The sequence below is a fragment of the Uranotaenia lowii genome, chromosome 2, assembly GCF_029784155.1.
Source record: "Uranotaenia lowii strain MFRU-FL chromosome 2, ASM2978415v1, whole genome shotgun sequence".
NCBI classification, from domain to species: domain Eukaryota; kingdom Metazoa; phylum Arthropoda; class Insecta; order Diptera; family Culicidae; genus Uranotaenia; species Uranotaenia lowii.
Window position 1 is genome coordinate 358130228 of NC_073692.1, and position 26755 is coordinate 358156982.

Consider the following 26755-nt stretch of genomic DNA (forward strand, 5'->3'; position numbering starts at 1 on the left):
GTTCCGCTACCCAGATAACGTTTGTAGTTTTCCCCGTACAATGGATTGCTTCGAACCACGTGGTCCGTCTTGAGCCGGTGATGGCTCAGCCCCGTTATATTAAAATCTTCGTCATCTCCATCGGCGGTGATCCCACCGGCTCCACCCAAATCCGTCTTCCGGTTCCGGTTCTTCCGACCGTGACCCCCCTCGAAAAGCTGCGATCGGAAGAAGAACTTATGTCATAATATGCTGGTGAAGCTCTTGTTGGTGTTTTTCTTCAAAACATAGATACAAATGCACAGCACGGCCAGCAACATGCAAACCAAGGTGAGCATCGAGAAGAAAGCATGTTTATAGCGGGCTGCTTCCGACGAAGATTCCCGATACAGCTCGAGCTCTTCCTCTTGGCTGAGATCTATCCTTCGGTTTCGCAACCGTTCCTGATCAGTTTGATTCATAATTTGGCCCAGCTTTGGCAGAAACCGATACCAAAAGCTGTCGATACGCTTCAAATAGGAAAAGTACTCTGAATCCCGGGTATTGTCCACAAAGGTGGCACTTTTTGATGATCGGGAACTTTCCTGATCGTCCAGATTGTTACGACCCAAAAGATATGGATTTTCCTGCTGATTAGACCCACCGGTTTCCTGATTGTTGTTGGCGTTCAACAGTTTATCTTCGATGGCGCGAATGTTCTCTTCGAACGTGTGCTCCAGACTGTGTTTGTCATTTTGGAAGATATTTTCTTGCGCTGCACCACGTGTTGATATGAGCTTGATGTAACGTACGGAGTCATTGTAAGGTGTCCAAGCATCCGCTTTGCGCCCAGGCGTTGGATCTCTAAAACAAAAATAGAAAGTATTGTAAACATTTAAGATTCAATTCATTTATGTAATTATGCAAAATCGCAATCCTAGATAAGGGTTGAAAAATCTTGGTTGACGTATAGATACATGGTGCAATTTCTAGTACCGTGTTTAGGGGATTGACGAATTACTAAATACAGTAAAGAAAGTCTCTTCATGATTTCTGTACCAACACGTGAAAAGGATCTATCTTCAAAAGTAAATAAAAAACATTGGCAGCACCTCATGATAGGCCAACATTTGCACCACTTAACGGTGAAACCTTTTAAAGAAGATAATATTCCGTTACATTAAAAACTGAATTTGAGTAAAGGATCTATAAACATTCTGAAGCCAGAACTGCCATCACCTTGATATGCACCCTGTGCTCCGGAACAATTTTCGCTACTTCGCAAACAAACTCAAAATAATCAATTTGACTCTTTATCCAACATAAGAACATAGTTGCAAATGAATGCGAGCTTAAAACTCAAGCTAGAAATGAGAAAAAAGCAAAGGGTGTATAAACAAGGAGACAAAACATTATGTGAGCTAGGTTCTCTCTACGATAGCGCTTTATTTTTTCATTAAAATTGATTTCCGTTATTCTAACATATAGGGGTTGCTTCTAAAAATCGTTTGTCTTTCAGAAAAAGCAAAAATTTCAAATGATTTTTAATTATCGATTTAAAATAGGTTGTATTTTTTTCAAACGCGTTTTTCTCGATTCGCCATATATGGAGAAAGATCCTTTTCATGTGTTGGTACAGATTTGCTTTGTCTTCAGATAATTTCTATTAAGTATAAGCGACGAACCGCCATACAATCGAAGCTAAACTTTTTACTTGGAAACAATTTAAATGTAATAAGTAATTATTGTGGAAAAAAGGAAAATTTTCCCTTGAATTTATAACGGTTGTATGGATGAAAATTGATGATATTTTCAGTGAAACTAGCTTAGAAAATAATGTCCACATCATCAACAAGAGGAAAACGTGAAATTTGTGCAAATTGAAATATAAATTTAGTACCGTAAACTGGGGCAACTTTAATCACCGGGTTAATTTTGATCAACATGAAATTTTTGCAGATAGTTATCATTAACTAAGTAAAAAGTTATAATATCTGAAAACTGTTTACTACGTTTGAAAGCCTACAAATTGAGTTATAAATAAGCTAAACTTGGTTTTTATTAGAAGATTTTTAATATTACTTAAAATGTAATTTTTAAATCTCTAAATATCTGGTTTTTCGAAGGCTCACAAACAAACATCTCTCCTGATAAAATTTAAGCATTAAGGAGCAAATGGGTTGTTTTATGTGAAATTTCAACTTTTTTCTTTGTGTAGGTTTATTAGGTGTTATTTTTTGGTCATATGGTGAAAATTTTTGGATATTAAAAAAACGGTAATTTCCCATGAGAAAGCCCGTATAGTAAAAATAGTTAACTCCTATCAAATGGTTCAATTTGAAGAAAAAAAGAACATGGAAAAAGTGCGAGGACCTAGGGAATTGCATGAAGGAATATAATTTGGTTTTAAGGGGGGGGTAGGGTCTAACGGGTATAAAAAAAAACACCATTTTCACGATTTTTTTCTAGAGCTATCGTTCAAACAAATGTATTCAAATTTTTTGCATTATACAAAGCATTGTTAAAAGAACATTTAGTAATTTTTTCGTAGAAAAATATTGAAAAATGAGCCGGTGACGAAGCATTTTCGAGGATGCCTTTTAGAAAACAGGATTTGCGGTGGACACTGTATCTCAGCACAGAATCATCTGAAGTCAAAAAATCAGAGCAAAATATTTTTAATAGATGTTTTTCTGGACCCCAACGTTTTTATTTAGCTTAAAAATATTTTTATGAAATTTTTGTGGCTGTTTGAAGTAAAAACTACGATTTTTCACTTAAAAATCCGCCATTTTTCACCTCTAAAATCTCCCCAAAGTAAAAAAAATCGAAAAAGAAAAACGTTGGGGTCTGGTATTTTATATGTAGAAAATATGTTCCAAATTTGAAAAGAATCGGATAAGTAGTTTTTAAATGACGATGCCCACGGACTTTAAAAATGTGCTTTCGAGAAAAACGCGTTTGAAGTTTCGGCTCTTGCTTTCTTGCAGTATTAGATAGGAGGAGATAAAGGCATATAACTTCTATAGTGTTGCTTCAATTGGCTTGAAAATTTGACACAACATTCTTGAAATGTTTTACAATAAAAAAATAAAAAAATCGATTTTTTGAAAGTGTTAGACCCTACCCCCCCCCCCCCCCCCCCCCTTAAGGCCAAGAAAAAATTGAGAAATGTATAATTTTTACCCCTAGATGTATGCAGCATTATTGTCCATCTATTGATTATAAATGTTTTTGAAAAAAAAATCACGTTGAAAAAATCAGTTTAGTCCTAACAAAAAATACTGTTTATAATGTTTATTCCTTCTGTGCTAAATGGCACCATAACAACAATTTTGAAAATGTTGAGGTACGTAAAAACCATAGTGATCATAAAATTTAATTAAAAGAAACGAAAATTATAAAATCATGCTTAGTAAAATTGGATAGGACGAAATATAGCAAAATAAAACAAGATCAAATGAGGTCAAACAAAATAAAACAACGTGCAATCTGACAAAACAAAACTAGTTGAAATAAAATAAACTAAGTAGAATTAAATTAAAATATGTATGATCAAACAGTGAAAACCATAATTGAATAAACCAGATAAAAACAAGACCGAAAAAACCGAAAAAAGAAAAAAAGAAAACAAGACAAAACCAGTTTTATTAGGATAAAAATAATGGAACAAAGTTAACCTTCCTATGCCGTTCCCAAAATTTACGTTCAAATTTATTTAATTTATATTTGAGGAATGGTTTTTTATCATTACTCTGGCTGATCGATTATCATGATGTTTGATTCATTTTGTAGGTAGTTTATTCTAGTTTCCCTACATATTAAAACTTAGTCAATATGTTTCAGTAATTAACCTGAGGTCGTTTACGAATAAAACATTCCCAAAAAATAATCAGTTTTTCAAATGCAATTAGCTTCTGACAGTTTTATTTTATTGAGCTGATTCAACAATAGGAATTGTTAAGAATATATCTATCCACAAACGCATGAATATGTGAGGACTCAATGAAGTTTTTAACCGTTATCCCAGAATATTTGTTAAGAAAGAGTTTTATTTTCTAAAAAAGCATCCATTTTGGCTTTGTTGTGCTGTATCTTATTTTTCACTGAATGGACTAAATTAGTCAAAAAATTATTTAAAAAAGTCAAACAAGGGTAAAACAAGATAGCAAGTTGATGAAAGAATAAGAAAAGAACACAGCGCAAGGTTGAACGAGATAAAAACACGTTAAAACAAGATAAAACAAGACAAAACTAAACTAACCGGAAAAACCTAGATGTAACAAGGCCAAAGAGGATAAAACAAGTTTAAAGAGATATTACAAAACAGTACAAAAAGGCATAAAAATAAGACACAACAAAATAAAAAGGTAAAAATTTGCTGAATCAAGCAAATAGGCTCACAACACATATTAAATTAAAAATTTAGAATAAAGGAAAACAAGATAATTCGAACTAAAAATAATGATAAATCATGATAAAATAAAATAAGATAGTACAAAACAGAGTAAGTTCAAACAAGACAAAAGAAAACGAAATAAATCAAAAGAAAACCAAAAAAACGAGTCAACATTACAAGACATGTGTAATTAGCCACCCAAAAAAAAAAACAATTAAAAAAACATATTGGCTTGGCTTTGATGTTGTTAAATCTTTTACCTTTTTTACCTAGATTAATTTTGTTTAGTCGTTTTTATCTTGAGTTTTCATGTTTTATTTTGTTTCATCTTCCTCATCATGTCTATTTAGTTTTCCATGTTTTATCTTATCAATCTTGCTAGGTGTTTTTCATTTTGTACCTTGTTGAACCTAGTTTTGCATTAGTTTCGCTTGTATTTATTATCTTGTCGGTTTGGATTCATCTTGTTTAATTTCTTTTACTTATTGTTTTTAACTTGTTTTCATAACTTTTGCCTGATTTGACGTTTTTTTGTCTTAATGTTATTTTACCTTGCCTTATCTTTATTTATCCCCTGCTACTAGTTGAAACCTTTTATCCAATAAACATATTGTAAAGGTTTCAACCGATTTTTAGTTATTTACAGTATTTTTAAGAATTCGAAACCGCCATCTTTAATTTCAAGATGACGTCGAATTTTGGTTTCACTTCCTTAAGATTTAACTTCATATCCACTGCGATCTTGTTTCCGTAGTCCTGAAATTAACATGATCATTTTTTAAGCAGTTTCCGGAAATTGGTGCGGTTTTCTATTGGTTTTTTTTGCACGGTACGTATCCTTCGCGTTAAAAATGACCAGATTGTATTAAGAATTTTAAAAATATTATTTTGTGGATTTGAAAGTGTTTTACTTGGAGTTTTTTCAGATATAAAATTTAAATTAAACAATTATGAAAATGCAACTTTTATTATAATTTTGAAGATTACAAAAATACTGTGCATCAATCAATGGAACTTTACATAACCTTCATAACAATAACTTAAAACGCGCAGAGAAAACGAGGCTTTTGAAATAAAAAAAACTGAATTTTATTCAAGACATTCATTTTTTTGGAATAAATCTTCTGTTTTATTTAAATCAATGAGTTGTAGTTTTAATTCAAATAAAATTAAAAAAAAAGAATATTTTTTTTAACTAAATTATTTTGGACTTTGATTCAAAACAAATTCTTTGATGCAAAAGAAATTTGTTCAATTGCTTATTCCTATTTAAACAAAGTAAACTTCTTTCAAACCAAAAAAAATGTGTTTAACTGACAGGATAGAAGATATTTTGGATGGATTTGCCAGAAGAATAGAAAACAGAAAAATCTAAAAAAGTTAGGCCGCTCGTGTTTAAAAACAAAATATTTCTTCCAATTGAAACAGAGGAAAAATGGTTCAATCAACAAATGCTAAATCTAAACTACATCAGATCAAAAGAAAACAACTTGGATTGAAATGAAACTGGTTTTTATATCGAAGCGTTAAGATTTTGAATCAAAATTATTTGAACCAGAGGAATTTCGATTTATCCCAAAATGAAAGGAATTTTCCCTTGTATTTGCGGCACTTTCATTTGGAATAAAAAAAGCTTAAGGTTAAATTTATATTAAATTTAGCAAAAATTTGGAATACACAGTGTCGGACAATAGAATAGGACCACAGCTCAATCCAAAACAGAAAGTGACAAAACTTTGAGAAAAAAAATTCCATTTAAGTGCATCAAACCATTTACAAATTGTAAATTCCATTCTTCGAAGAAATTTAAATCATCCGTAGTTAAAACAATTGTCCTTTATTTAAAAATGCGTTTCAAGTATACTTACTGACTAAAATAACGCGACATAAAATAGGACCGCTTAAGAATTCGTGGTAAAAAAAATAAAAAAAAAGGAAATTCGTGATCGATTTGCAGGGTTAGTACTTGGTGGTATAACCCTTATTACGCATCACTTCTCGCACCCGCACAGAGGAGTATATAGAACCAAAAGTTGGCCAAAAGTGTTTTTTGATGTTTATACTCAGCAATACGTTTGAATATCTTGGAATAAGACTAAACAAATATTATTAGAGTTAAAAAAAGTATTTTTTAGCTAATTCAATCACCTAGCAGTGATTTTTGAGCTTTCTGATATTAAAAAAGGTCGATATCAGTATCGAATCCACTTGATACCTACTTCAAATATTATCTTCCGATTGAATTATACAAATATCACTAAATTATTTTAATGAAAATCCACTAATTTTCTTACCACTTGATGTTACTGATTACTATTCAGATTTACATCAACACATTTTTGTAGTTTTTCATTGTAATGGGCTTCAAAAAGATTCACAAATCAGCCGCTTTGCCAGGTGTCTTAGAAACTTTTTTGATTATTTTGAGGCATAAGTTTATCCTGTTGCCCTAGTTTTATTTGTGCTGCATAGCCTTAAACATCCATAGGCATGATTTTATGGAGCTCCTTTTTTTTTGCTTATTTTTTCGTCTATTTGGAGCAGTTCGTGAAATTTCAATGAGCCTTTTCTCTAAAAATATAAGATTTGTTTCTATAGAGCGATCTCGATATTCTATTCTGCATGATTGTTCTAAACATCTCAGCTCTGAAAAATGAACGTTCTCGATTTTAAACCCGAAACTGAAAATCCAAGAGTTTTCTTTATTAACATTTAAAAAAGAATAGTGCATTACTTCCAAAAACTTAAAAACAACACTGTGACTTTTATACATGTTCCATGAGATTAACATAAATGAAAATGTATAATTTGGTATATGAATTATTTGCAATAAGCACAAATAAACAATTTTTAACTATAATTTGAAAAACTATTTTTTCTTTTGAGCAACTGATTAAAATAAACATGGCGCATTGCAAGGATTTTACAAAAAAGAAGACAAATTTTTAAACTTCAACATTGAAAATATCACGAGTGCGGAAGTATGCGGAAGTTTTTTCTTCTGTTCATGGTTCATGAAGTTATGAATTTTCACATGATGTAAAATTTGTTGCTGGGACTTGCTGGGAACATAAACAAAAACAGTTATTTAACAAAAACAAGCTATGAAAACTACAAACAAAATAAAGAGTTTTTGAAAGCTCCATATACAGTACTCGAAATAATTTTTTTGCAACCACTTATTCTCGATTATAACATTCTAACATTCATTCTAATTCTTCTTTTCAAAATTTGTTGTTAAGTACTTCTAAAATTAGTAATAACATGTTGAACTGTGACGCGATTTTTATACGGTTTGTTGAAAAATTCCATTTGATTAAAATATTGAAGTTCCGACAGCCGCTATTGCTCGTAAAAAAACTAAATTATGAAAAAATGACTGGTACATGGTGTAAAATGTATTCAAGAAGCAAGTAAATATAAAAATCATGGTAATAATTCAATTTTAAATTTTGACTTTTGGCCAGGTTTTTGGGTGAAATACTCCTGTGTGACCCGGTTCGGCATCGACTCCACCAGCTTTTGGCATGTTCTCACCGGGATAGCGTACCACACCGCCTGGATTCTCTCCCACAGCTGCTGCTTGTTTTTTGATTTTTCGGTGCACACCTTACGTTTAACTATTTCCCATAGGTTCTCTATGGGATTGAGATCAGGGGACTGTGCTGGCCACTCCATAACGTCTACCTTATTATCCTGGAACCACTTTTTAACCGTTTTAGCGGTATGTTTGGGGTCGTTGTATTGCTGGAACTGCCGCTTTAGGGGCATCTCCCACTCGGCGTATGGCAGCATTACTTCCCGAAGTATCCCATAATCCGGTCGATCCAGTACAAGGGACCCACCCCGTACCAAGAAAAGCACCCCCACACCATGATGCTACCTCCTCCATGTTTGAATGTTTTATTTGTATACTGGGGCATATACGCACAGCCGAGTGAGCGATGCACCCAACTCTTTCCGTCCGAGCCGATGTGGTTCACTTTGGTCTCATCCGACCACAGCACATTTCTCCATAGTTTCTCCTTTTCCGGACCGACCCGATCGAAGTGGTCCTTCGCATACTTCAGCCGCGCCTTCAAGTGTTTCGGCGTCAGCATCGGTACCTTCCGGGGACTTTTTCCTCCTAGTCCCTTCTTCGCCAACCGTCGCTGAATCGTCCGGGAACTCACAGATAAGTTCAGCTCGTCTCTGATCTGCTTGGACGCTTTGAAAGGGTCCTTTTGAGAGGCCCGCTTGATTGCCGAATCGTCCTTCGGCGTCGTTTTGCGGGGGCGGCCGGTCAGTTCCCGTTTGCCGGTGCTGTGAAGCGCGTTGAAAACGAATGTTTTCGACCTTCCTAAGTAGTCGGCAATCTCGCTTTGGATTTTGCCAGCCTTGTAAAGATTCCGGATGATCGCTCGCTGGACCTCCGTGCAGTGCTGTGCCCGACCCATCGCTTTTTCGCTGAAAACAGAGTAGGAGGACGGAAATCTTTATTTTCTGTTTGTTTTCATGATTTACATGATTAATTTTATGGGAAATACTTACCAGGACACGAAAATGGACAAACAACACCTTTTCTTCAAATCTAGAGCGCTGAAAATGCCGGAACAGCCAAACCGATGAGCTGGTCTTATATTATGACGCGACTTTTTTGACCCTCTGACAGCTTTCTGGTCGAGTAGAACAAACGGGTTGCTTTGATTGCAACAAACGTGCAGTATACTAAGTTGGCATACTACAATAAGTGCTTGCCGCTAGGGGTCGCATATTATTATATTTGAATTGGCAGTTTAAAGGTGATTTGAATATTTTGCATTAGAGCGGTCCTATTCTATTGTCCGACACTGTATCTAAATAACTTGATTTTTTCGATAATGTTCACACGCAGGGAAAACTAGTGCCATCGAAACAAAAGAAATTCGTTTTTGAATCAAGGTTATAGTGTTTTTTGAATGTAAATCTTATTTTTTTATTAAATTTATTTTTCTATCAAAAGGAAAGAAAATTATTTAAAGTTTATGTACACATATTTTTAATTAATGTACTGTACTTGAAATCAAAAGACAATAAATTCGTGCGAAAAGCAATGAAAAAATGCTTTGATTTTGATTACATTTTCCTCTGAACCAACAACGATGGAAAAAATAGTTGAGAAAGAATCTCATTACCGTGAAGGATTTTTGGTGAATTTTCTTTAAATTTATCTTAAGTAAATTATTAAAGTTTAAAATGTGTTCAACTGTTCAGCCGACGAGAATTGGATCACAGGAAAGTATTTCCTGCGAAATTCCAAGTTGTCCGATAAGGTACAGATCAACGATAGTAAGTCTAAAAGTGAGTACCTTCAATATTATTTTTTGTTACACTCCATCTTAAAGTTGCTAGTGCTTAATTACCTTCCCTACATTTCATTCAATGTTTTTGGGGAAAGTAGTTTTGTCATTCATTTGTGTGTTATCTTAAATGTTTTCAATTTTTCTCTGTTGTTTACAGGAAGACTTCCGGAAATTTAATTCAGGATGTTGGACGAAGTGCTTAAGCTTATGATAAAAAAATATTGTAAAAATTAAATTCATTATAATTTTTGGAATTAAAATATTCGTGATACTAATTTTTGTAGAAACGAAAGAAAATCATTTTATCAAAGAATAAATGACTTCAAATAACTTGGAAATAAAGGAAAATTTTATAACATCAAACGAAAATGCTACAGATTCAAGGGATTTGAGGTTTTGAATCAAAGTATTTGAGATATTGAATCAAAGTACGTTTTTTGATTTAAAGGAAACCATTCCTTCGATGCTAAGGAAAATGTATTCGAATCAACGTAATTTTTATCTATCCCAAAATCAAATGTAAAAATCCTTTGTTTTTGCGGCACTTTCCTTTGAAATAAAAAAAAAAACATTTTCGCTGCGTGCAAAATAAAGGGTCACAAGAAACGTGTGCGCCTACCTATATGAAATTGAATTGGAAAAACTTACCCCGCCTTCACAAACTCGCTGAACAGCCCTCGTATCTTCCGGCACAGTTTATCCTCCGATTGGGAAAATCGCTTCCTTCCTATTTCCTGAAACAGGCTGGGCCCCATCAGAAAGGGCAGATCTGAAGAATGCGACGCCCCACCGAAATAGTTGACCCGCCCACGCATATCCATTGAATTGGAATGGTGGAAAAGGTACACGTACAGGTTGCCGGCACCGCCTCCGGAACTTAAGGCTTGAACGTTAGATCGATGCTCTGGGAGGTCGTACTTTGTGAGGTCGATCGAGTTATCGGGAGTGGTTTGGACATCTGTTGTTGAAGTGATAACCTCGAGAGTTTTGTAGAACGGGATTTCGTATCTGGTTTCCGTTGTCAGTTTGATGATTGCATTAAGAAGGTGCGGAGTTGACTCCGGGATTTGATCGAAAAATCTCCAACCGATGGTTTCACGGATCTATTAGAGGGGGGAAAGTGAGTTTAGTACTATTTTAACGAGGAAATCGGCCATACCTGTTGTTGTCCAACGCCACCGAAGTCATACTGCTTCATAATGTTTGGGATCAGTGAGTCGTTGATGTAGGCCTTTAGATAGTCTGGACCTTGTCTAGCGAAATCTACCCATTTATTAAGCATAAAAGAGCCTTCGTTACTGGTAATTCCGAACATCACGGGCATATCTTCGATGATAAACGACTTCGATGAGAAGAGAGCCCTTGGGTCATCAGGGACATATCGATCGGCAGGTTCTAGATAGTCGTCTACAATTGGTCCAAGAGGAATCGTGTAGTTACCGTTGCTGTAGACGTATTCGAAGGCTTTCAGCACGTCGTGGACGCTCTTTTGCTGGAGACACTTCAGGACGTTTCGTCCAACGTCATAGTTGCAGGCTAGTATTTGAACTAGCTTTTCCGATAAGGAGCGATCGGTATTGATGCGGGTATAAGGCGAGAAAATCGTTCCCGACATTATTATGGTTTTTGAGAACAGTCCTCGGGCTTTGGGACTGACCATATGGGTCATGACGTTAGGGCCTGCAGTAGTTCCATGGCCTAGAAGAGTTATCCGATTGGTGTCACCGCCGAATTTTTGAATATTGTCTTTGATCCAGACAAGTGCCAATTGTTGATCCAGAAGACCTAGGTTACCAGGAGCGTATTTCTTCCCCAGAGATAACCACCCGAATATGTTGGATCTATACTGAACAGTTACCACAATAATACCATCGGATGCTAAATCTAAGCCAGTGGCTCGATTAACGGACCAATCGAAAGCCATTTCTTCACCGGTGAGGATGACCAATATTGGGAACCCTCCATATCGGATGGCCGTTTCGGGCATCCAGATGTTCAGGTACAAACAGTCTTCGCTTGTTTCGCGGAATTTGTACTGCAATGGATCTACATCGTCGTAGCTGTTGTTTTCTAACTGCGGGCAGATCGGTTTGAAATCTCTCGCGTACAGGGTTCGATTCCATCCAGGACTCGGAACAGGCGGAGCAAACCTAAGATCGTCTACAGGTGGTTTTGCATACGGAATACCAAGATAGGTGAATACAGGAATCCTCGAAGTTTCAGGGAAAACTTTGAGCTGGAATTGGAAAAATTGATCAATAAAGTTAAGATTTAAACAAGTTCAATCAAACTTACTCCAACGATCGTCCCCTGGCTCAGTACGATCGTAACATCCTGGATCTGAGCCTTGACTAGAATTCTTAGCGTCAACCAGACCAATAGCAGCGGAATAGTCACCCTTAAGAATTTCATGTTTGATTTTATCAGCACTGATTTGGACAACCTCGTTTGGTCACGGAGACAAAAATCTGGTTCATCGTAGCTGTTGAAAAGGTTCTTTCCTTCTCGCTTTGCTTAACTCTTTTGTCACAACCTAGGGGAAAAAGTGTAATTTTCAAAAAGTGGTCAGAAACTTATGATTAAGTGGCGTAATAACTGTGTGGTTAACGAGTAGTACTTTTGATTTTACTTTTGAAAAAAAAAATAGCGCGTGGCGCATGTGGCGGATGATGACCCAAGTCTATGGCTGTTGCACATTGCATGTATTGATCCGTAGTTGACGGACTAACAGGGGACAATTGAGAGCTACAATTTGTTACGCATGGCTGGTGAAATTTGTTTGTTGAGTTGCAAGAAGCGAATGAAATTTAGAAAAAAAAACTACACGTTGATGCCATGTGCTGCATGTATCTACCACTCTTGGGGAAGATGTACCCGCCTACAGTTGTTGTTATGTTGTGACAATCGTTGCAGAAAGGTCATCTGGTGGTTATTACAATCGAAAGAGATGGGGATCATTATATAATCATTATGGTGAACTTTTGAACTCGGTCAACATGAAATTTTTGTCAATGAAATTAACTGGAATGGTATAGAATTGAGTTTTGTTCAGATAGGTCAGTTTTGTTGATGAACACCTTAAACCAGGGGTTTATGCAATAAAACTGTAGTGCATTTTTCACAAACCGATCGTTTTTCAATTAATCTTCCAGAAAAGATCCAAAAGAGTAAAACACATACTTACTCGCAGTAAACATGATAAAAACAAATGATCGGATTATCATAAAACTAAAAAATTATGAAATTTGAAATAAAAATGGCAGAATGCATGCATGCCATTTTCATTGCACCATTAACGATCGAGGTGATCAACCAAACCCCCCTCCCCCCTCCAAGCGTGAAAAACTGGTTAAAAAAATATTTGAACTTCAGAAAACTTTATAAAAAAATGAAATGAAGGATAACTATATTGGGCTGCATCTTCAGAACTACTGAACCGATTTCCATAAATAATGTCATTTTGTAATTGTCTACACGTTCCCTATCTATGAAAAAAAAAAACATTTATTATACATTTGTTGGTGTCTGAAAATTGAGCCGATAGACAAAATGATCAAAAAAATATGGCGTTTCCAAACGAAGATCGTGACCATCCTGGTTCGAATAATAAAATTTCACTATGTCAGCTGAACTTTTGTCAGCTAAATTTTCGTTGCCTTATGTTCTCAGCAATTCATCCTGCTGAACATGTTTTTTTTTTAAATTATAAATTATTTTAAAACAATTTTAATAAATTGTGAATATTGTGCTCTTCGAAGAATAAAAAATATTCTTTATTTTATTCATACTAGAGATGTACCTAATATTGTGCCGGCCAAATACTCGGCGCCGAATACCGCCCGAAAATTACTAAGCCGAATATTCGACTCACCGAATTTATACAATTATAGACATGTCAAATTTTTCAAATAATTTTGCATAATTTATAAAATATACAAAAGCAATGTTGAAAAAGCTACACAATCATCAACGTCATAAAACGTCTTAGGTATATCCGTGTATCTTTCACTGTAGATCGTACACGAAAATCCTGACAAGTATCGCTTCATACTTTGATTATCGTTTATTCCAGATTATTAAGATATATTCATGCTTGTCCATAAATCCAATGGAGAATTCCAGATAAGTTAATTCTGGCTGAGATGCCCAGATATTTTTAAAGCTTCCCAAACAATGCCCGAAAATTAACATTATTTTTTGTAAAATTCTTAGATACAATTTTAACACTTTCGCTGTTATTAAATTTAAACAGAGATGAGCAACCCACGGCCCGCGGGCCGCATGCGGGCCTCGAGGCATGTTTGTGCGGCCCGTGAAGCTAATCTCAAATTAAAATAATTTTACGATTTTTTTTAGATTGTTTATTATCAAAAATAGCAGTCCTTACTAATAAAAAAACTATCAATAACTTGACATTGTGACATGCACGTTACTTGTTTGCAGTTGCATTTGTCCCATAATCATCCAGATTGTTGACATTTTTGTAGGATTTAAGTTTTTTTTATTGAGCTCTTTAAAAGAAATAGATGCAATATAATTTATTGGAAAAACGTAATATTGGAGTTAAATAGTTAAGCCATTATTTTTAGTTTCAAGCAAAGTTAAAATTATATGATTAAATGAAATATGTTTATTCTTAATGAGTGACGGAAATAAGGGAAGTTTTATAATAAGGACTGGGTGAACGATTATAGATTTCTCAGCGAGAAATTATTATTTCTCGACAAAACAATATCTTTAATCCCGTGATTCAACCCAAAAAGTTTGTAACGAATTCACAGGGAAACAGCATTTTTGGTGCTTATGTTTCAATAACTGATTTAGTAAGATTTTGGCGTCCTAAATTCAAAGCATTTCAAAGATTTCGTCTATCACTTCAAGTTTCTGTGATATAGCGTGTGGTAATTTTCAAATTGATTAGTTTAGGGTAAAATCAATCTTTCATAACTGATAACCCAATAAACCTACATAAAAACCCAAAGCTGATTCTTAATCGATTGCCAAGATATTCTTGTACCCTTAAAAAAATTGAATTCAACAATTTATATAAATTTAAAAAAAAATAAGATTACATCTTCTTCTATCATTATCACTATTAGTAATGAAAATTTTTGAAAATTTGATATTCAATATTATAATTTATTCAACAACTTTGTTGAAGACTGCGAAATGATTTGACTCAAGGTTTTAAAAATATCTAAGATAATTCAATTAAGTTCAACTTTTCTATAAAATTCTGTCAAAATTTCCGTTTTTTGCAATAATAGAAAGAAAATTTCCATAACTTTTTCCTCAGAATCCAAAATAACTCGCGGTCTTTGAGAAAGTTGATCATTTAATCAATAAGTATTTGTATGTAACAGTTTTGTCAAAAAGTAATCAAATTCAACAGTTAATTTTTTACTTATTTTTAAAAGGTATCTCAAATACTAGAACTGAAAAAAATCTAACTGAATATTCAGATTCAGCACCCCTGAATAAGTCAAAATCAGTTCTGAGATTCCTTGCATCTCGGAAAAATGTGAATTTTGTTGTCTTGTGTTTTGTGTGATGGTATTTTCACAAATTTCATAGGCAAATCATGCCAAACATTGATAAAATTGAGTTATTTTACTACAAAATTAGAAATCCGCTTTACAAAAGTTGAAAGGTTTTCATGATTCAGTCTAAGAAAGCCTATCCCAGAGGTATCAAACCTCAATTAATAGAATGTATTAATACTGTTAAAAAATGCTAGAATCAAAAATGTGAACTTTAACATTCACAAATTAGGTAAAAAATCTGTGAAATTATGATTTTTTCATGATTTTGAAACCTTGCTAAACATTTCAATGAAATAATGTCATACGGAATATTGAAAAATAAAAAGTAATAGGGGCAGGTCGGGTAAAACGGACACTTTCAATATTTCGAAAATTACAATGTTTGGCTAAATTTGTGCCATGGGAACATGTTCGTTTTAGTGTATCAACCCTTTCGAGACCTTTTGTTTATTTATAGCAAGCAAGGTCTCATAAAAGTAAACAAAACAAACAAAAACTTTGCGTATCCATTATCTGATATAATTTTCTCTGCTAATAAAATAGATCATAACTCGCAAAATTTTCGAAAATTTCCACCGTTTTCAAAGGTAGAGTGTTTATTAGACTTCTTTTTAATCATCTGGAGGAAAATCAGCGAATTTCGGTTAAAGGGCTTGAACAACAAACGTTTTGAAAAAAGTTGCTAAGACGGGTAAGACGGACACTTCAAGGTCGGGTAAAACGGACACATAAGTTACTCCAGGTATTTTAATTTTTTTTCATCGGTTTGATCCTCCAAATGCCTTCAAAAGACCTTGGCAAGAGCAATTGTCGATCGAAAAGCACTCACCATCTCAAACAGGCCATAATAACTGTAAAAACAGGATCTACGGTGGAGAAAGTGCCTAAAAAATACGGAATTACGAAACCACACTGTTGCTTCTGGACTCCATTTTGGTTGAAAAACGTTTTCAAATATTTAACTCACAAAAATATCTACTTTTACAGCAATTTTTGCGGCAAAATGTACCTTTTCTAAGCAGTGTCCGTTTTAACCCGACCATTTATGAAAAGTGTAATTAGCAAGCATGTTTTAAATAGCTATAAAACCAGTCTTGATGGAGGAAATTTACAAATTCCTATGGTTAATGCGATAGCAAACAACCTAAACTGCCCATCTGCATGAAAACTGCGATGAAAAAAGCAATATCTGATTTTCTATTAAGATTCTACTTTAGGGTGTTCGTCTTACCCGACTTTCCCCTACTCTCTAATCATTTCAAATCAATTAATACATTTAAATTATTGAAAAATGAATAAGATTTAATGATAAACCTATTCAATTTCGGCTGGTTTTATTAATTCAAATTTAAAATAAGTTTATGCAAGTATGTAGGTATGTACATGAATTCGTTTTATTTATCCTTTTCCAGTTTTGTATTTGTCATAAATTTGTCGCTATCATAAATTACGTAAAGCTCTGCATACTATTATTATTAACTAAGTTTTATTTAATTGCGGCCCGCCAAAAAAAAATTCAAATTAAAAGTGGCTCGTTGCTTCAAAAGGTACCTCAATCCTGATTTTAACTATAAATTTCAAGTAATTTTCTTTCTTTTTCCTCTTTCATGTTTTAGGATAATGGCTAGATTTAGTTCAGATTTGTTTCTTTTTTTTACAAATTTTCAAAAATCGTCCCGAATTGCCAAACCGTGTGGAAGGTATGGTGTGTTTAACGTTAAAGATCATAGTTGTTTTTAACAATTATTGAGAATACATCTTCTCAAATTCGATATCAAATAAGCAATTTCAAAAGCTTGGCACCAGTTTCGACATGTTTTGTCCCAGATTTCACAAGAACCCAATCTCTTTCGTGATCCGCCCTAGAAGCGACAAGTCATCTGATGTCCTTTCAGTATTGCTGAAAGTTCGAAAATCAGAGAGACTTCCACTTGAAAAAGATCTTGTTATTCCCTATCTGGTTGAAATAAAAACAATATGAAGACATTGATATAATCGCTTTTTTTTTATTAAAACTCAGTAGAATATTCGACCGGATATTCGTTTGAGTGAAAAGTTGAGAAGGCCAATCTTCTGTATCCGGCCGTTAACCGAATACCACTATTCGGTATACATCTCTAATTCATACACGGAAAAAATTGTGTGGCTCTTTCAAAAACGTTGTCATAATAATTTTACCATTTCTACGTAACAGTATTTTAAACCACGACATAGTATAACATTAATTTAGTAAAAGTGCGCATATGAAAAATTATTGCAATTACTAAATATGTAGGCCTGGTAATTTTCGACAACTCTCAAAGTTTGTTGTCGAAAATACTATGGTCATGAAAATTATTTCTATTACAACTAGCGTCCGCATAGTCATTTAGACATATTGTGGCACCAATTCATATCAACAAAATACTATACGCACATGGTACTTTCGAGAACAAAACATATTTGACTCAAAAACATCAGTGCGTGTTTAAAATTTAACCGTTGGGTATGATAATTTTACTATGGTAAACATTCCTGTTGTTTATACTAATTAATGATCATTAATTAATTATCAAACCCTTGAGTAAACAGACACATTATAAGCTGCTTTCAAATTTTATAATTTTGAAATTTTTTTTCCAGAGAATCGAGAGAATACATTAAAAATGACCGGCGTATGTCGGAAGTGTGAGTTTTAAATTTTTAAATAATGTCATAATACATGCAAGCAAATAAACAAACAAACATGCATAGTAATGTTACTATTTAAATCAAGCTCCTCATACGTACACATTTTTGTCATAACACAAACCTACATACTAGTTTTATCATAAAACATATTAATTTTACTAAGTACGCACAAAGTAAAACAACGCATCCTTTTATAGACAATTCTACTAAAGAAATTTATATCAGAATTGATAAAGACAACACAATATTTTCGAATCACTAGTCTGAATTGTATAACAGTATATCAGTGTTTTAAAATCAGTTTTAAGTTCATAGCAATTATAATCAAAAACTTATCTCAAATGTTTGTTTTTGAAGGAATATTTGCATATTTAAAGCCCTAGAAGAAATTCAAAGACCAAGCCACACAGCCATAGGCAGGACCTTGCTACCGATGGGGGACCAATACATACATACATACATACATACATACATACATACATACATACATACATACATACATACATACAAATGGAAATTAAAGATCATCTTAGGTAGGGTGGGTGTGCCTAATTTCGCTATATTTTTTCAGGGGTTTTTAGATGTTATAAGAGTAAGCCAAATCTTCGATTGTAAGTCCTCTAAGTTCCAAATTCTATTATGCATTTTGTGAAAGTTTGAAATAATAATTTTAAGCTTTTATTATTCGAAAACTAATGTGTTTTTAAAAGTATGTCGATATACCTAATTTGGCACTAATTGTTCCTGATTTTTAACATATGTGTTCCTTATTATGGACATATAAAGGAAAAGTGTATCGGCGAACCCAATATTACATTTTTTGTTCCTGATTCTGTATATGGTTATGTTTCTTCTTAACTTGATGAGACAATTCTAAAAACTCACCTTTTCATCATAACTTTTATAATAATTTTTGGAATTTGAACAGAAAAAACAGGCCTGTGATTTCGTCTATACCTACAGGTTCCAGCTGATAGAACAGGAAAATATTATTGTTCTGTAGTTAAGATGTTTCTTTTTTCATTGTGGTTTCGAAATTAATTCCAAGGGCTGCGAAAAGTTTTGTTTTGTAAGTTTGTTAAATGTTTAATGACTGATTTTTTTTTTTCAATTCTGATAATTTGCTTGGATAAATGATTAGCTTTGAGTGGTTTTCTATCGCGTGGATGTTTTCTCAGATTGGTCTTCGATTTAAGGATAAATTGAGGAACTTTGGACTATCATCGTTCATTACATGTGACGAATTATTATTTTCCTGATTTGTATCAGACTACAAGAAGTTTTCCTGTGGATCTTCAATAATTATTGGAAGATCGATTTTTTCAACTGAAGCCCGTGTCGTCCAATTTGATAGAAGAGTAACAGGCTTTATGCGCCTATTAAGCAGAATACAGATGTTATCTAATGTATTAACAAATAAGGCTATGATCATTTAGTACCCGGGCACTTTATTTCGGTGATAGCAACGTTTATAGAGCTCGGATATGCACATGCTTTGTTTATGAAAAGGACTATCTTGCCTATTTTTTTTAAAGATTTTTAAGTTTACGTGTGTTTGAGATATTTACGATGCAAATACATGTTAAAAATAATTTTGCATAACCGCCTCAGAAATTCTTCATTGTCGACTTGAAAATTCATGAACTGTTGGTTTTCTACTGAATTTTTTGGCCCAAATGATTGAGGATAAGGATCCACTCTAAAATGTTCATGAACTTCAAACCAAACATCGGAGTGGAACCCTTGATATCAACTGTGGTTAAAAGTTTCTTGAGGATAACTGAATGCAGACCCCTTCACTATGCAGTAAATCAGCTTTCGGCAGGTAAAAAGGGTAAAAAGTGTTGCCTGACTAGTAGACACTAAGTGAATAAGTAATAATGAGCTGCTCCATAGATAGCAATCTGTGCAACCTTTTTATACGCAATATGACAGATATGTTCTGATGGATCAAGAAATTTATGTTAAAACCGAATTTAAGAGGTCAAATTCTCCGAGATGCCAACTCATGAACTCATGAACCACATTCCAAACATTTTTTCAAGTGAATTTGTGTAACATATCATGATTTTGCAAAGGTTTTGCTTCTGTGGTAAAAATAATAGGTCAATACATGACAGAAAAAAGTGTGAACAGATAAAAAAATAGATTTTATGATTAACTAGGAGTGTTTCTTGTAATCAACGATAAATTATTTTTTTTATATTTTAAAATTAAATATCATATTACATCTTTATTTCCCTCATAGAAAGTTTTTCGATCAAACGAGTGGTTTTTAAAATACACACGTTTGTAACTGCCCGGATTCTTAATGATCATAGCCTTAAGTGTATAAAAATAAAATACACATTCTGTTTTGTTACAATATTCTGTTGTACTTTTGATGTTCAACTTAATTGTTTTGAGCTTCTGTAAGTATAATTTTTAAAGGTCACACACAATATTACATCATAAGTTATCTAAACCATAGACGAGTTTTTTTGAATGTTGAGTTTGTTTATTCATAAATCTCTTACATGCCCTTAAAAATGCAATGGTCAGAATTGTTGTTTTGTCAGCCATTTCGTGATACAGCTGTAGGCGAAGTTTCCATGAAATCCTATATGTTTGTGTGTTTCTTTTTTAACTCGGCACATACAGGATCACTTTCTCCTATTGTAGTAATTTTAGCATCATGATTTGTTATTTCATAATCAAACCATTGTTCTTTCGAACAAATGAATGATTCAATAAGTTCTTCGTACACATAACGTTCATATCGATTTAGCGCATAAATTTCTTTTTTTTAACTTTTGTACAATGCCCATGCCCATCAAGTCCTGAATATGGATAAGTTTTTCTTTCGGAATAGACACATGGTTTCTTCAAGTTGTGAAGCTTCAGGTCTTTTTCCAGGACTTTTGCGGGTTTATGATATAGCGTTCAAGAAAACCTTTCAAAATTATTTTTTCGACGTGAAATACACAAAGTTAAAACAAATTATTATGTTTTAACTTAAAATCTTTTATTTTACAGTTCGAATAAAGGTAAGACAAAAATTAGTTTTAACAACTTTACGTCAATCATACTCATTTAAAAAACATCCTATAATTTTGCTACGGTTTGGAGGGCTTTGACTATGTCCACTTGTCCACATTACCAACACACCAAAACAGTGTTCCTAATTATGGACATAGCATTTTTTTTTTAGTTTTAACTTGAAAAAACATATTTTTAACATCCTTATTTCAAAAACCATAAAGATAAACAATTTGATAAAAAATTTAAAAAAAATCGGTTAGAGAATTCAGTTTTAATCTTCCATTTCTAAAACAGTGTTTAAAAAAAAACATGCTAAGAATCCTATTCAATTTGGACATACTTTGAAAAAATCTGATTTTTACTAAAAATCTTGGGACTTTTAAAACTAAATTGTATGTATGATTAAATTTCAGATGATCCGTCACAAAATCAATTGTTTTGTAGTTGTGATAAGTTGAAAAAAAAACGTCACAAACAGTCAAAATCAAAAGATATGTAAACATTAGGCACACATACCAAATTAGGAACAAACACACCATAGTTGAAATTGATTCGAACGCGTTTACGAGAGAAAAATATTCTTTGTGTCGATTATCTCAAATCAGATAAGCACAATTTACACGTAAGATTTTTTTTTAACAGGACCTTGAATCAATATGTTACTTAAATATCATTATAGTACAAGGTTTGACTGACGTGTTATTTACTTATTGTTGATAGCAAACCCAAGCTTAAATCAAGATCTCTGATATGGGAAATGAAGTGTTTTTAGTTATGATTGATAAAAAGTTTGTAATATTTTAATCACTAAATTACTTAATTTTACGTCATCTTTAACTTCTTGTCAGCAATGTTTTTTTTTATATTTTAAAATTATTTTTATATTTTTATAGTTAAATGTTTATTGTAAGAATTGCATTGTTATTTATTATTTAATTGTGTATTTTATCACATGTAAAAATGTTTATTTTACACTAGCTGATTTACCTGGCCTTGCTCGGGTTCACATAAAATATAAATCAAAATTGATTTGACTTTTCGAAATTTTGAAAGCTTTTTAATCATAATTTTAACAAATTTGATCATGTTTGGCCATGTAAGCTTTGCAAGTTTTGTTAGCCTTTTCAAAGTTTTGATAGGATTTTTTACAAAGTTTATCGTTTTCATATTATTGAAAAACTATCGATAACTGCGATATTGTCGTTATTATACATCGGATTCAGACGAAAATTGGTACACGAGAGTTTTGAGAGATGAGCAATGGATTTCAGGTATTAAATTCAGTGTAAGGGGCCGGCAAAAGGGGTCGTCCATATAAACCTTTCAATATTTTTGCAATATTGTCGTTATTATACATCGGATTGGGATGAAAATTTGTACACGGTAGATTTCAGGGACGAGCAATCGATTGCAGATGTCAAATGTTTGGCCAGGGGTCGACGAAAGGGGTCGTCCATATAAATTCATTTTTCACTGTTTTAGCAATATTGACGTTATTTTACAATGGATTGCTTTAAAAATATGCACACGGGAGTTTTGAGGGAAGGGCAATCGATTTCAGATATCAAAGATTATATAAGAGCCCCCGATAGAGGTTTAGCTTTTTGGCAGTAATTAAGTTGTCATGCAATGATTCAGTCGAAATTTATACACGTGGTTTTTTGGCACGGTCAATTGATTACTGATTTCAAATTTAGTAGCAGATTACAGACAAAGTGATTATCCAATATTTTTGCAATTATTACTTAACAATGAATTCAGAAGTGCATCTGGAAAATGCTTGGCAATTGACTTTCATACAAACTGTTCATGACATATTTTAAGTAGAAAGCGAAACGGAGTTCGTATGGGATCAGCTAGTTTGAAACATAAACGTCGGAGGGTCGCTTGGAAAGTTTTGGATTATTTTTCCAAGTTAACTCGTAATATTAGCCTCCATTAACAATTTATAAAACTCAATTATCAGTCTTGGTTGATTTTACATAATTATCCGAAAAAAGTCTATTTTTTATACATGCGTTAGTTCAGTGATTTTCAAAGTAATCCCTACTGTCCACATGGTCGCGTTGAGGGCCTACAAGAGGGCGGTGGAAGGGCTCAGAGTGGCCAATTTTTGTTGCATTTCGGAACAAATTGGTTCCAAAATAATCTAAGGGGGGGGATCAGCTCTAAAATATCAAGAAACAGCGGTGAGCAAAAAGGTTTGAAAACCACTGTGTTAGTTATTCAGTGTTCACTTTAATGTTCTTTTCCTCTCAAATTTTCACCGGCTCAACTAGTATATCACCCAACTGGCTCTAATTGACGTGAGTTTGTATTTATCTAGCTCTAGAAGAACAGGCGAATACCTACAAGGGAACCTTAAATTTCAATTGTGAATGGACTCCAAAGCCATGTTAAACTAACAATAATGGTTCCACTCTCATTTTTTTCTCCCTCTCACGTTCATTATTCAGTGCACCATTCTAGAACGAGATTTTCCATAAACTCTAGCCTGGGCTGGTTTGACAATTTACCTGTTGGGTGTCAATTGAGTTGCTGTCTGTTTCCCCCCTCCTGGTAGTGATCACCTAGGCCGGAATAAATTTTCTATTCTGGAACACTACTTCCTCATTGTTGTTGTTTCTGTTTCGTCACAACGATACGCACGGAAGAGCGGAGAAAAGCGAACAGTTACGGATAATCACGCTGCTTAGTACTGATGCGTACTGGTCGATGCCCATCTAACTAGATATATGGTAGAACGTTCTATTGTTAAAGTTTAGTCGATTTTACCCTCTCTTTTTCCCTTTTTTTTCATTCGTTTTAGTTACTCACTAATGATGATCACATTTGATGGTTTAGTTCCATTTTTTGCACTAAACGTCGATCAATGGACTGCCGTTTTGGATTTTTAATTGGTCATGGGTTTTTCATGGTCAGATTTGGGCATTCAATTCAATTCACTTCTCGGCTCCTTTGCAGATCGAGGAAGATGCTCGCTCCGAATCGTTGATGATCACGCAGCCGTTTCTAATTAGCTCCATCGGATGTGGAAGTTAATCCACCATTTTATTTTTTTTCTGTGCACAATTGACAAAAAACTGGATCAAATAGATTTAGCTGCCCTTTTCCGGAAATTTATGTTCGCCGAATATTTTTTGACACAGATGAGTCACTTGTGCGATCGTGTGATGAATCACTTTTGCGCATCGGTTTTAAAATAAATCACTGAGAAAAAAGCATCTTCACCAACAAATTAAAATCTTCTTTGTGGTCAGCAACGAACAGAAACTCCAGACAATCTCCCTGTCCGGGGTCACCCCGTCCAAAGATGTTCGTTTCCGGTCTGCTGAGCAGAAGCGGCGCGTTTTCTTTTGGAATCGGTCAGACGAAACCTACCGGCGCCAGGCGGCCATCACAACAAGATCAAGATAAAAAGTAAACTTGAAAAAATCTGCACTGAATAAATTTTCCGATCCCAAGGCCATTCGATTTAAAAGATTAGATAAGGAAATCTCAACACTTTATAAACTCTTTTTACTTTTAAAAAACCAATTTTTGGCACTCATTCAACAATTAACTCAAGGAAGTTCACACACATAACATTCACCGGTTAAGAGCTCATCAAATACTTAAGAGCTTTAACGACTTTATGTTTTTAAGAGTTCATCAAGGGCTAAAATGTTTAAAAAAAACCTCCAGGAAAAGCTTATCCATCAATGGTCCGTCAGTCACCGCACTCGATTCTGAACTGAATTGGGCTTCGGTGGAAAAGTCCATAGGAACTCTGAGGCGTCTGCTGGAAATCGCGTGAGCAATTCACGGTTGACGGTTCATAAGCGATCAGACACACATTGCTGGGGAGAACCAGAAGTTTATTATACGTAGTTTAACTCTTTTTTTTTCGATTGTCAAATTGAATATGTGTGGACAACGCCATTGTTTGGGGTCTTCCCCTCTCATGTATATGGGTATCTACTAGGTGTGCATATCGGAACAGTTTCCATTCAGAGGGTTTCGGTTTTGGGAGTTCAGTTGATTGAGGAAAGCTCGTGAACGCATAATATGGTTGATGCATGGCCGTAGGAACGGGGGGGGTTTTGGGGGTTAAACCCCCCCCATGAGGGTCCAAAAAAGCAAGCGAGGTATTCTACTCTACACTCAAAATTTTAAATCCATAATCAAATTATGATAATAGAGCAAGTCTATTCAAGAAAAACAATCTAGACTAAAAATTAATTCCAAAACCTCAAAAACCCATCCCAAATTCAAAATTTTGCTACAGTTTTTCAAAATTTTCTCACTTGTTCATAAACTAAGGTTGTCAGATTTTTTTCACCACGTATCCGGGCCGAACAAATCCGGGCTGTTGTATGTAAAAACCAGGCAAAATCCGGGTATTTGATTTCAAAATTTTCTACCAAACCAAAATCCAGGCAATATCGGGCAATACAGATCAAAAGTTAGGAATTGCTCATCAAAAATCATGAAAAAAAGATTTGAAAAAACCTTTCCTGATTTTTTTTTAAACTTGCTTCAAAACTTTTGGACGCATGAACAAAAAATATTTTTTAACTCAATTTGTTTTTTTAAAGTTTGATTTAAAATTGAAATGAGAACAAACCCGGCTTTTCCAATGAAATCCGGGCAACCGGGTCAGACCGGATTTTTTTCCAAATTTTATATTAAATATCCGGGCATATTTATATTATTTGTCGGACAATCTTGCAACCTTATAATAGAAATTCAGGTCTGAATATTAAATTTTAAATTAAACTCATTTTGGAGATTTTGATTCTTTATTCCCATAACCAAAATTTTAATTTCTAAATATTTTCGTATTTCTGATTCTGTATCAAATTCAGGTTTCTTCATTTTCAGTTCGAATAATCATTAGAAATTAAGAATGAAAAGCTGCTTTGAAATCCTGATTCGGTTTTGCATTTCATATCAAATTTGAATCATGTTTTTCGAAAATCATTTGTATTTTCAATATTTTGATAATCATTTTCCGAATATGAAAAAAGAAGAATTTTGTTTTACATTTTAAATCGAAGTTCTCAAACTTTATTCTAAAACAACATTTAAACTTTAAAAGCTTCTAAGTGGCGATCCAAAATTGAAAACTCAGATTCAGATTCATCATTTTAATTCTGATTCACAATACAGATTAAAAATAAATAATTGAAAAAATGAATTAATATTAAACCAGCGATGCATAATTTAAATGAAAGATTCATGAATGATGACTCTGAAACTTGGCTCATAAAATTCTGATCTGAAATTTAGATTCGGAAATCGTATTTTTGTACATTTCAGAAATGGTATAGAAATTTGGAAACAGTTCAATTTTTTAATTCAGGTTCAGTATTAAGATTTGAAATTCAGGAATGAGTGAACGAGTTTTTCAATCAACAGAAAATTGTAAAAGAACTCAAGAGAACATGAACATAAAAATTTGCTTGTCAATTTCCAGATTTAATTTTTTTTTAATCAGAAGAAGTTTGTACACACAATTCAGCTGAAAATCGTAGATATAAAGAATTTTCTATGTTTTGCTTTATGCATAATATTCCAAATTATATTTGGAAAAATTACAAACAAGATTTTCATTATGGTATTGATTCTTTATGAAAAATATTTCCTGTTAAAAAAAAACGAGTATCTGATCTTCACCAAAAAAAATCTGCAAAAAAATTCTATATTTTTTCGGTGTATTGATTAACATTCTTGATATTGAAGTTTTTTAAAGCTGAATTTCAAACTGAAATCATAACTTTAGTTCAAGTTTGCTTCGAGTAAATTTGATCCGAAAATTCGTTATCACTTACTGTTTTTTTTGAAATTTTTAATTTATTTTC

The 26755-nt window shown here is 33.5% G+C and overlaps 1 protein-coding gene across 6 annotated transcripts; it reads right to left on the minus strand.

Annotated features, from left to right (window-relative positions):
• Positions 1 to 211: 211 nt before the first annotated feature.
• LOC129748028 (acetylcholinesterase) lies at positions 212 to 24627 on the minus strand. 6 transcript variants are annotated; one of them, XM_055742479.1, is made up of 6 exons: positions 24294 to 24627; positions 23429 to 24137; positions 11974 to 12211; positions 10838 to 11914; positions 10327 to 10781; positions 212 to 822 (listed from the first exon to the last, which is right to left on the minus strand). In XM_055742479.1, the coding sequence occupies exons 3-6, from the start codon at positions 12088 to 12090 to the stop codon at positions 222 to 224; spliced, it is 2250 nt and encodes a 749-aa protein (XP_055598454.1). In that variant the 5' UTR covers positions 12091 to 12211; positions 23429 to 24137; positions 24294 to 24627; the 3' UTR covers positions 212 to 221. The 6 variants fall into 6 exon arrangements, with proteins under 6 accessions (XP_055598454.1, XP_055598458.1, XP_055598457.1 ...); XM_055742483.1 differs by lacking the exon at positions 23429 to 24137 and having other exon boundaries at positions 24591 to 24627; XM_055742482.1 differs by lacking the exon at positions 23429 to 24137 and having other exon boundaries at positions 24436 to 24627.
• Positions 24628 to 26755: the final 2128 nt, after the last annotated feature.

Excerpts from the sequence above, each read along its gene's own strand:
- LOC129748028 (XM_055742483.1), bottom strand. The coding sequence starts at position 12,090 with ATGAAATTCTTAAGGGTGACTATTCCGCTGCTATTGGTCTGGTTGACG. Across the intron at positions 10,782-10,837 it reads GTGGCGTTGGACAACAACAG|ATCCGTGAAACCATCGGTTG; the intron begins GTATGGCCGATT and ends CCCCTCTAATAG. Across the intron at positions 823-10,326 it reads AGCGAGTTTGTGAAGGCGGG|AGATCCAACGCCTGGGCGCA; the intron begins GTAAGTTTTTCC and ends TTTTTGTTTTAG.